Source organism: Labeo rohita, chromosome 17, assembly GCF_022985175.1.
Source record: "Labeo rohita strain BAU-BD-2019 chromosome 17, IGBB_LRoh.1.0, whole genome shotgun sequence".
Lineage (NCBI taxonomy): Eukaryota > Metazoa > Chordata > Actinopteri > Cypriniformes > Cyprinidae > Labeo > Labeo rohita.
Genome location: NC_066885.1, coordinates 579416 through 591610, shown reverse-complemented (window position 1 = coordinate 591610; position 12195 = coordinate 579416). Strand labels below are relative to the sequence as shown.

General features: G+C 33.2%; 1 protein-coding gene across 4 annotated transcripts in view; it reads left to right on the top strand.

The window, feature by feature from the left end:
- The window catches only part of LOC127180108 (ryanodine receptor 3), a 176289-nt gene that overhangs the window by 116037 nt on the left and 48057 nt on the right, over positions 1 to 12195 (top strand). For all 4 annotated transcript variants that reach the window (XM_051134057.1, XM_051134056.1, XM_051134055.1 and 1 more), the window contains 15 exons: positions 1718 to 1808; positions 2274 to 2414; positions 2745 to 2908; positions 2990 to 3068; positions 4523 to 4612; positions 4689 to 4835; positions 4993 to 5055; positions 6612 to 6687; positions 6756 to 6882; positions 6961 to 7076; positions 7162 to 7229; positions 9229 to 9350; positions 9552 to 9601; positions 9681 to 9741; positions 11252 to 11490. In XM_051134057.1, the coding sequence (XP_050990014.1) occupies positions 1718 to 1808; positions 2274 to 2414; positions 2745 to 2908; positions 2990 to 3068; positions 4523 to 4612; positions 4689 to 4835; positions 4993 to 5055; positions 6612 to 6687; positions 6756 to 6882; positions 6961 to 7076; positions 7162 to 7229; positions 9229 to 9350; positions 9552 to 9601; positions 9681 to 9741; positions 11252 to 11490 (1634 nt within the window). The remainder of the gene's footprint in view (positions 1 to 1717; positions 1809 to 2273; positions 2415 to 2744; positions 2909 to 2989; positions 3069 to 4522; positions 4613 to 4688; positions 4836 to 4992; positions 5056 to 6611; positions 6688 to 6755; positions 6883 to 6960; positions 7077 to 7161; positions 7230 to 9228; positions 9351 to 9551; positions 9602 to 9680; positions 9742 to 11251; positions 11491 to 12195) is intronic.

The window sequence follows — 12195 nt, the reverse complement described above, 5'->3', positions numbered from 1 at the left end:
TTATAATTATCGGTATAGTTATTGTTATAGTTACAACTATAGTCATCGTTGTAATTATCGGTGTAGTTATTATAGTTATTGCTATAGTCATTGGAGTTATTAGTATAATTATTAGTATAGTTTTTGTTATATAGTTATTATATTTATCACTAAAGTCATTGCTGTAATTATCGGTATAGTTATTGTTATAGATATCACTATCGTTGTCGCTTTAATTATCGGTATAATTATCATTATAGTCATTGCTGTAATTATTGGTATAGTTATTGTTACAGTTATCACTATAGTCATTGTTGTAATTATTGGTATAGTTATTATAGTTATCGCTATAGTCATCGTTGTAATTATCGGTGTAGTTATTGTTATAGTTATCATTATAGTTATCGCTATAGTCATCGTTGTAATTATCGGTATAGTTATTGTTACAGCTATTGCTATAGTCATCGTTGTAATTATCAGTATAGTTATTATAGTTATCGCTATAGTCATTATAATTATTGATATAGTTATTGTTACAGTTATCGCTATAGTCATCGTTGTAATTATCAGTATGGTTATTGTTATAGTTATTATAGTTATCGCTATAGTCATCGTTGTAATTATCGGTATAGTTATTGTTACAGTTATTGCTATAGTCATCGTTGTAATTATCAGTATGGTTATTGTTATAGTTATTATAGTTATCGCTATAGTCATCGTTGTAATTATCGGTATAGTTATTGTTACAGTTATTGCTATAGTCATCGTTGTAATTATCGGTATAGTTATTGTTATAGTTATTATAGTTATCGCTATAGTCATCGGTAATTATCGGTATAGTTATTGTTACAGTTATTGCTATAGTCATCGTTGTAATTATCGGTATAGTTATTGTTATAGTTATTATAGTTATCGCTATAGTCATCGTTGTAATTATCGGTATAGTTATTGTTACAGTTATTGCTATAGTCATCGTTGTAATTATCGGTATAGTTATTGTTATAGTTATTATAGTTATCGCTATAGTCATCGTTGTAATTATCGGTATAGTTATTGTTACAGTTATTGCTATAGTCATCGTTGTAATTATCGGTATAGTTATTGTTATAGTTATCATTATAGTTATCGCTATAGTCATCGTTGTAATTATCGGTATAGTTATTGTTATAGTTATCATTATAGTTATCGCTATAGTCATCGTTGTAATTATCAGTATAGATATTGTTACAGTTATTGCTATAGTCATTGTTGTAATTATCAGTATAGTTATTATAGTTATCACTATAGTCATCGTTGTAATTATCAGTATAGTTATTATAGTTATTGCTATAGTCATTGTAATTATCGGTATAGTTTTTGTTATAGTTATCATTATAGTTATTGCTGTAGTCATTGTTGTAATTATCGGTATAGTTATTGTAATAGTTATTATAGTTATGACTACCGTTATCGCTGTAATCATTGGTATAATTATTGTTATAGTTATTGTTATAGTTATCACTGTACTCATTGTTGCTTTATCGGTATAGTTATTGTTATAGTTATCACTATATCCGTTGCTGTAATTATCGCTATAGTCATCATTATAGTTATCAGTATAGTCATTATAGTTATCAGTATCGTTATCGCTGTAATCATCAGTATAATTATCGTTATAGTTATTACTATATAGTTATTATAGTTATCGCTATAGTTATTGCTGTATTCAGATCTCATCTATGTTCTGCGTTGTGTTCAGGTATCTCAGGCCCTCCATGCTCCAGCATCTGCTGCGCCGACTCGTGTTTGACGTGCCGTTGTTGTCTGAATACTGTAAGATGCCTCTGAAGGTAACCAGCGCTCGTCTTCATTGGGTTTATACTTTTACTGAAGTTTACTTCAGTGCGTCAAAGTTTTATTTCCTTCCATTATTTTGTAGTTTGACTCCACCCCTTCAATTTGAGTCACTCCCACATTCCTCATGCCATATTTGACTCAGACCCCGCCTCTCTTCATAACCCCGCCCCTCTCTCATCAGCAGTGGATGTTATGCATTGCTGCGTTTGTTTAGAGGCTTTTAGCTGCAGACGTTCATTGACTCATCTAGTGTCCATTAATGATGTAGCTTGTCCCGCCACTCGTCATTAAACCATCAGAAAAAAGCTGCACTGTCGTGTAATTCGTATTTAAATGGTTTTGATGAGCAGAAACTGTTTTTAAAGAGGATGTTTCTGTGAAAGCTCATTAGCTGATGACACAGCTCAAGTGTTTTATAGCAGAACTCTGACCGAACGTCACTTGATCGTGTTTCGCAGCTGTTGACGAATCATTACGAGCAGAACTGGAAGTATTACTGCCTGCCGTCCGGATGGGGGAGTTACGGTCAGGCGTCTGAGGAGGAGCTGCTGCTCACCAAGAAGATCTTCTGGGGAATCTTTGACTCTCTTTCTCAGAAGGTGAACAGATCTGCTGCCGTCTGAGGGATATTTGGGCTTTTGGGCGTTTGTTGAGCAGCAAATTAGCATATTAGAATGATTTGTGAAGGATCATGTGACACTGAAGACTGGAGTAATGATGCTGAAAATTCAGCTGCGCATCACAGAAATAAATTACAGTTTAACAGATATTCACATAGAAAACAGCTGTTTTACATTGTAATAATATTTCACAATTTGTACTGTATTTTTGATTGAATAAATGCAGTCTTAGTGAACAGAAGAGACTTTTTTTCCAGAAACATTAACATTACTGACCCCAGGTGTCACTGTGATTGATTGTGTTTGCAGAAGTACGAGCAGGATCTGTTTAAGATGGCCATGCCGTGTCTGAGTGCCATCGCTGGAGCTCTGCCGCCGGACTACATCGACTCCACGCTCAGCACCACGCTGGAGAAACAGGTGTCTGTGGACACGCAGGGAAACTTCGACCCCAGACCCATAAACACAGCCAAGTACGTCAGACAGAGACGGTGCGTTTGATGTGTGGACCGAAATGTGTCTCATCATCAGGTCTGACTGTTTTCCTCTCACAGCATCTGCCTGCCGGAGAAGCTGGAGTACATCGCAAACAAATACGCTGAACATTCCCACGAGAAATGGGCTGCTGAGAAAGTGAGAGAAACACAAGCGCATCTACATCCAGCAGCTGCAACATGCTAGTAACATGCTAATCATGCTAGCAACATGCTAGTAACATGCTAATCATGTTAACAACAAGCTAGTGACATGCTAATCATGCTAGCAACATGCTAGTAACATGCTAATCATGCTAACAACATGCTAGTAACATGCTAATCATGCTAGCAACATGCTAGCAACATGCTAATCATGCTAGCAACATGCTAGTAACATGCTAATCATGTTAACAACAAGCTAGTGACATGCTAATCATGCTAGCAACATGCTAGTAACATGCTAATCATTCTAACAACATGTTAGTAACATGCTAATAATGCTAGCAACATGCTAGTAACATGCTAATCATGCTAGCAACATGCTAGTAACTTGTTAATCATGCTAACAACAAGCTAGTAACATGCCAATCATGCTAGTAACATCATAGTAACTTGCTAATCATGCTAACAACATGCTAATCATGCTAGCAACATGCTAGTAACTTGTTAATCATGCTAACGACATGCTAGTAACATGCTAATCATGCTGGCAACATGGTAGCAACATGTTAATCATGCTAGTAACTTGTTAATCATGCTAGCAACATGCTAGTAACTTGTTAATCATGCTAACAACATGCTAGTAACATGCTAATCATGCTGGCAACATGGTAGCAACATGTTAATCATGCTAGTAACTTGTTAATCATGCTAGCAGCATGCTAGTAACTTGTTAATCATGCTAACAACATGCTAGTAACTTGCTAATCATGCTAGAAACATGTTAACAAACTAGTAACATGTTAAAAACATGCTAGCAACATGCTAGTAACTGGCTAATCATGCTAACAACATGCTAGTAACATTCTAATCATATTACAAATATGCTGGCAACAAGCTCATGCTAACAACAAGCTAGTAACATGTTAGTAACTTGTTAATCATGTTAGAAACATGTTAACAACAAACTAGTAACATGCTAAAAACATACTAGTAACATGCTAATCATGCTAGAAACATGCTAGCAACAGGCTAGCAACATGGTAGTAACTTGCTAATCATGTTAGCAACAAGTTAATAACAAGTGATTAATGTTAGAAACAAACTAGTAACATGTTAACAACATGTTAGCAACATGCTAATCATATTAACAACATGCTAGCAGCAAGTTAGTAACAAGCAAATAATAATAGAAACATGCTAGTAACATGTTAATCATGCTAGAAACATGCTAGCGGCATGTTAATCATGCTAGCAACTTGTTAGTAACTGGCTAATCTTGCTAGTAATGTGCTAGCAACATGCTGATCATGTTAACAACATGCTAGCTACAGGCTAGTCATTCAGCAGTGAAATAATGATGAAATAAATGAGTCTCACTAAACTGATCACACATTCACCGTCAGTCGTGTGTTAAAATGCAAACGTGGTGTTTTGGTTGTTCGTGTTCAGGTGCTTCTGGGCTGGAAACATGGAGAAAACATCGACGAGAAAGCCAAAACTCACCCCATGCTGAGATCATACAAATCCCTGACGGAGAAGGTACAGAACAGACACGCATTTAGCCTCAGTGTCATGTGATGTTTGGCTCTCAGCGCGAGTGTTCTTGCGTCCGCAGGAGAAGGAGGCGTACCGCTGGACGGTGCGCGAGTCGTTGAAGAGCATGCTAGCGATGGGCTGGAGCATCGACCGCACCAGAGAAGGAGAGAGCATGTTTCAGCAGAGAGAGATGGAGAAGATGCGCCGCATCTCACAGGCCTCTCAGGTGCTTACAGTGACTTTATCCTGGATTGTTTGCAAACTGTGTCAATGCAATGATTAAATCATTTTGTTTCAGTCCGGCAGCCTCGAGTGAGATCCCAGACGGTGAGGTCAGTGTAGTAACGGAACACGTTCACAGACGTTTGTTATTGTGTTTTCAGGGGAACGGCTTCAATCCAAACCCACTGGACATGAGCAGCGTCCTTCTGTCCAGAGAACTGCAGGTGATGAATAACAAAGTTTATGCAGGAAACTTTTAAGTACTTATTTTGTGAGCTGGACCCAGAAAATCTTTTGCAATTTTTTTTTTTTCCCTTTCAAAGAGTCTTTTAAAGAAGCTTTGCTTTTCTGTCTATGCTGAATTTTATAAAATGATTGTTTTTTTAATATTGTTGAATATTTCATCTGTATCTAAATAAAAATAAATATAAAAATAAATTTAAACACAACATGCGTTTCCTAATAATGAATCAATAAATCAAAGCAATAAATTGGAACGAATTTTAGCGATCTTTATTGTAATGTTACAAGAGAAACTTTAGATTTAAAAAAAAAATTATAAAAAAACAAAAATAAATTAAACAAACAAACAAAAAAAATCCTGCACACTACCAAAACTTGCAAAAGTATCAAAAAGTTTTATTTACCATTTCGGTCTCAAGACCTTCATCAGGTAATTATTATTATTATTATTATTATTATTATTATTATTATTATTATTATTTCATTTATTTATTTATTTTTTTTCAAATTATTATTATTTTTTATTTATTTATTTATTTGGTTTGGGTTTTTTTTGGTTAAATTATGGTTTGGTTAAATAAGGTCTTATTTGTTAGTTTCTGTATTACCTAATTATGTGCGATATGTTTTTGCAGCATTTATAAATCTTTGTGTCATTTAAAAAAAAAATTAATAAACAATTGTAACTAATGTTACCAGATGCATCATTTAATTAAAAGATGCATTAATTAATGTTGAAATAAATAAGGTTTTATTAGTTTATGCATAATATAACTATGAACAATATATTTTTACAGCGTTTATTAATCTGTGAATGCCATTTAACAAAAATAAACAATTGTAACTAAACTAATTTAATTAATGAAATATTAAAATTGAAATATTTAAGACCTTATTTAACATTCATTTATGCATTAGCTTAAAATAAGCAATAAACTACAGCATTTATTAATGTTGTTTAAATTTATATATAAATTTGTTACTGTTAGGTAATAAAAAAATATACATTATTTGTTAACATAGCATCACCTAACAATAAAAAATATTTTTACAGCATTTATTAATCTTTGTTAGTTAATAAAAATAAACAGTTCTAACTAATGCTAACAGATGTTTAAAGTAAAAATGCAGAAATAAATGTTGAAATTAGTAAGGTTGTATTTGTTAAAATTACTTTATAATAATTAAGTAATTAGCTTAATTAATTTAGAATTGATAATTAATGTTTAACACTATATTTTTGTAGCATTTAATAATCTTTGTTAATTTTAGCTTAAAAATTATTATAAACTGTTATCTAATGTTACCAGACACAACTTTCTTTTAAAAAAATGCATTCATTAATTCAACAGCTCTATTAATATTGTAAAACAAAAAATATTGTAAACACGTGACCGTGACACTGTTCAGTGGTTATGAATTGTTTTATTTATTGATTATTGTCTTTATTTCGGCATTATATTGATGGCAGTGTATTCTGGTGTGTTCTGGACTTTCTGTGGCCACTCAAAGTGTTTTCTTGCGTTCTGTTCTCCAGTCGATGGTTGAAGTCGTGGCTGAAAACTATCACAACATCTGGGCCAAGAAGAAGAAGAGCGATCTGGGCAGCAGAGGTTTGTTTCTGTCGTCTTGAGCTGTGATGTTGTGAGGATCACGCGTGACGCGTGTCGTGTTCTCTCAGCCGCAGGAGGAGCTCATCCGCTGCTGGTGCCGTACGACACGCTCACGGCCAAAGAGAAGACCAAAGACCGAGAGCGAGCGCAGGATCTCTTCCGCTTCCTGCAGATCAACGGATACGCCATCAGCAGGTGCGTGCGGCCGCGTGCGCTTGTGTCACACGCGTGAGGGCCGAGCGTAACCCCACCGCTGCTGCTGTTGTGTTTCAGGGGTCTGAAGGACATGGAGCAGGACTCGTCCTCCATGGAGAAACGCTTCGCCTACCGCTTCCTGAAGAAGCTGCTGAAGTACGTGGACTCGGCGCAGGAGTTCATCGCTCACCTCGGTTTGTTAAAGCACTTCTCTGAGGACAGAGACGCTCATTCTGTCACAGATTTGTGAATTAACATTTACGCTCTCACTCGTTTCAGAGGCGATGGCGTCCAGCGGAAAGAACGACAGATCGCCTCATGAACAGGAAATCAAGTTCTTTGCAAAGGTTTGAGAACGATCTGAATGTATGAGACACAGCCGTAATGTAAATGTAAACACACACACATTTGTGCATGTATTTATTTGTTTAAATAAGTGACCCTGGACCACAAAACCAGTCATAAGGGTAAATTCTGAAAGCTAAATAAATATGATTAGGACAATATTTGGTCAAGATACAACTATTTGAAAATCTGGAATCTGAGGAAAAATCTAAATATTGATAAAATCGCCTTTGAAGTTGTCCAAATGAAGTTCTTAGCAATGCATATTGCTAATCACAAATTAAGTTTTGATATATTTATGGTATGAAATTTATAAAATATCTTCATGGAACATGATCTTTACTTAATATCCTAATGATTTTTGCATTAAAGAAAAATTGATGATTTTTAATTATTGCTACAAATATACCTGTGATACTTATGACTGGTTTTGTGGTGCAGGGTCATATATATGAATTTATGCATTTAATATATAATTCAAATTTAATTTTAATCAATGTTATGCTTTTTTGTATTTTAATTATATATTTTACAACGTAATTCTATTAATTATAATTATAATATTTAATTAAAAATGTGTATTTATTTTAATTCATTTATTTTTGTTTTACTTTTAATCAAAATATATATATTTAATATAATTAGTTTCTTTCACTATTTAACAAGTTATAATAAATAAAATAATTACACATTTAATTTTAGATTTTAGTTGTTTTTTTAATTTATATGTAAAATATATTTATTTATATTAGTGTAAATATAATTATATTTAAATAAGTGTGTGTGTATATGTGTGTGTGTATGTGTGTGTGTGTGTGTGTGTGTGTGTGTGTGTGTGTGTATATATATATATATATATATATATATATATATATATATATATATATATATATATATATATATATAGACACACATACTTAAATGTATGTATTTCTGTATTTAATTTATTTAATTTATCATTTTATTAAGATGAGATTTCACTTTAATTATATGTATGTAATTATTTATCGTATGTATATATACATTTTTTTTTATTAAATTACTTTCAGTGTATTCAATTCTACATTAAATTCTCTCTCTCTCTCTCTATATATATATATATATATACACTGTGGCTCAAAAAGTTTGGGATCAGTAAGACTTGTAATGTTTTTTAAAGAAGTCTCTTCTGCTCATGAAGACTGCATTTATTTAATCAAAAATACAGAAAAAAAATGTAATATTGCAAAATGTTATTACAATATAAAATAATGTTTTTTTATTTTAATATACTTTAAAATAGAATTTATTCCTGTGATGCAAAGCTGAATTTTCATCAGCTGTTACTCCAGTCTTAAGTGTTACATGATCCTTCACAAATCATTCTAATATGCTGATTTATTATTAGAATTATCAATGTTGGAAATAGTTGTGTTTTTTTAGAACAGCATTTATTCACAATATAAATCTTTTCTAACTATGTAAATCTATTCTATCGCTTTTTATTAATTTAATACATGATTGGTGAATAACATTATTAATTTCTTTCAAAAAAAGAAAAAATGAAAATTTACTGACCACAAATTTTTGAATAATAGTGTATATTGTTAAAAAAAACCTTTCTATTTTAAATAAATTCTGTTCTTTTTAACCATCAAAGAATCCTAAAAAAAAGTATCACAGGTTCCAAAAAAATATTTGTCAGCACAACTGTTTCCAAAATATATTTTAAAGTATATTAAAATAAAAAAACATTATTTTATATTGTAATAACATTTTGCAATATTACTGTCTTTTCTGTATTTTTTATCAAATAAATGCAGCTTAGATGAGCAGAAGAGATTTCTTTAAAAAACATTACAAGTCTTACTGATCCCAAACTTTTGAGCAGCAATGTATATATAATATTGTTATTTTTAATGAATACATTGTATTTGATTTTTTTATTAAAATGTGTTATATATGTAATATGTAACATCATATAAATATATAATATAATATTACCTGTTCTACTTCCTGCAGGTGCTCCTCCCCCTCATTGACCAGTACTTTAAAAACCACTCGATGTACTTCCTGTCGTCGCCCACTAAGAATCTGAGCAGCAGCGGATACGCGTCAAACAAGGAGAAGGAGATGGTGACCAGGTGATGTGCGGCTCATGTAATGTCTCATAGTCACACACATGACGATTTATTACTTCTTTCTTAAATCAGACTCTTGCTGGTTTATCTGGTTTCTGATTGATATTTTTGTAGCTGCTGCTTCTCTCCTCACCTGTCTAAGCTCACGTTTCTTCCTTCCTCTCGCTGTCTCCTCACTTCCTGCTGCGTTCTGCTGGTCTGTAGTCTGTTCTGCAAGCTGGCCGCTCTGGTTAGACACAGGATCTCTCTGTTTGGTAAGATCACGCGTCTGTCCGACGTCTCTGCTGCTCATCGAGACGCTGCTTCTCAGTGTTTTCTGCCGTGTGTTTGCAGGAAGCGACTCCACCACGATGGTCAGCTGTCTGCACATCCTCGCTCACACGCTGGACACCAGGTACCTCATCACTCCTTCCAGCTTCTCAATGTCATAAATTGTCAGTTTTGAATGTTACAATGTTTTTACTGCAATTTGCTCCTTTATTATAAATTAAAAATGTTAACAATTCTTCAAAATGTTAAAATACACATGAACCACACCAAAAAACTATGATGAAAAATCATATATATTTTTATCAATATAGAACTCATGATTGCTTAATAAAAATGAATAAACAATTGTAACTAAACTAATTTAAATGATACAACTTTTCGATTAAAATGCATTAATACAATTTATTGAGATTTACAAGACCTTATTTGTTAACGTTAATTTATGCATTATCCCAAAAAATTAGCAATATATTACACAGCATTTATTAATGTTTGTTATTGTTAGATAATAAAAAATAATAATATAATTGTAACTAACGTTACCAAATGCGTCTTTTAAAAAATGCATTGATAAATTAATAAGGTCTTATTTGTTTACATTAATTTATGCATCACCTAACAATGAACAACATATTTAAAGCATTTATTAATCTTTGGTAGTTAATAAAAATGAATAAACAATTGTAACTAATACTAACAGATAGAATGTTTAAATTAAAAATGCAGTAATGAATGTTGAAATTAGTAAGGTTGTATTTAACTATGGTCAGCTGTCTGCAGTAATGAATTCTGGGAAGAATTATTTTATAAAATAGTTATAACTTAATGTTTTTTAAAATAAAATCATATTGTATCTGATCAGCAGCTTCTCAATGTAAAAAAAATGTCAGTTTTAAATGTTACAATGATTAAACTGCAATTAACCCACTTTGTTTAAATTAACAGTGTTAAAAATCCTTCGAAATTTGGAATTACGCATAAACCACACCAAAAAGTCTTATATATTGTTTTCAGTATAAATGAATTATTTTATTCAAATATATAATTGTGTGTAATTTATAAGAACATATAATCAGAAAATTACCAGTATTAACCCTAGTGGAGTAAGTGAATACATAACTCATGATTGCTTAAAAACTGAAACCTGCATGTTTATATCTACCAAAACAACATCAATACAATGTAAATATTACTCTGAAAAGTTTTTTTTACTTGCATGAACTTTCACTTTTATATGAAAAAAGTGCTGCAATGGTTAATCAGTAGGTGACACATTCATGTTCATCAACAAAATTCAGTCTAAAAGTGTGTAAGAAATGGGGGGGAAAGGCTACATATATGTTACAGAAGTTTTTTGACACTCATATAACTCCACAGATAATTTTTCATAAAGTATTTTTGGCACTAATGGTGCTCCATACACACTGGGTCAAAAAAAGACCGGAGCAAAGAATGTCTAATATCTCTTAAAATATAATTGTAAAAAATGAATGTTGTGTATTTGAGGGTTTTAACGCAGGCGAAGTTTAATTCCCTCACTAAACTCTGCAGTTATCTCTTCCTGAACGCGTTATGAGGGTTTGTGAGCTGTGGTGTGTGACTGAGATGATGCTGTAGGACGGTTTCTCTCTCAGGACCGTGATGAAGTCCGGATCGGAGCTGGTCAAAGCGGGTTTGAGGACGTTCTTCGAGAACGCGGCTGAAGATCTGGAGAAGACTCTGGAGAACCTGAAGCTGGGGAAGTTCACGCACTCGCGCAGTCAGATGAAGGGCGTCTCGCAGAACATCAACTACACCACCGTGGCTCTGCTGCCCATCCTCACCGCTCTCTTCGAGCACATCACCGAACACCAGTTCGGCTCCGACCTGCTGCGTGAGTCAGCGCACAACAACCACCACAACCACAACAACACATCTGGAGTCAAAGTGGAGATTTTCTTCACTATAGAGTAAACACTGACCTCACGCTGACTCTGTCTGTTTTAGTAACGTTCTTTCCAAACACTCCTGCTCCTACTGAACCATTTATGATCTTATTTATGATTATAAAAATATAATAACATAAAAGAGACTTTCTCCAACTCTGACGAGTGGCTGACGTCACTCACTGGGTTCGTACAAGGTGCTAAAAGTGCTTAAATTTGACTTTTTGAAATGCAAGGCCTGAAAAACGCTTAAAAATAGCAATATTCCCGAAGAGGTGCTTGAAATATTGAAAGACAACTGAACAATTTGCTCAGTAAGTATATATCTTTTCACACAAAATAAGTAAATCCACTTCAGCAGCTAGAATTCATCTTCCACACGATGCCAAAACAGACTCATACAATCACATACAACAATCATTTCATAAATATTTATTAGTAAATGTGAGATTGTGTTGAATGGTGTGAGGTGACTCTGGATGATTTCAACTGATTCCTATTGAACTGCAGCTCAAACTATTTCAAATCTAGTGAATGAAGCTACAAACTCCATCATAATGCACAATGTTTCCATCTAACATGTATTTTGAGCTGCAGCTCGTCATATTAATGGAGTGTTTCACTAGTTAGCAGTAAACCGGTTACCACACCTC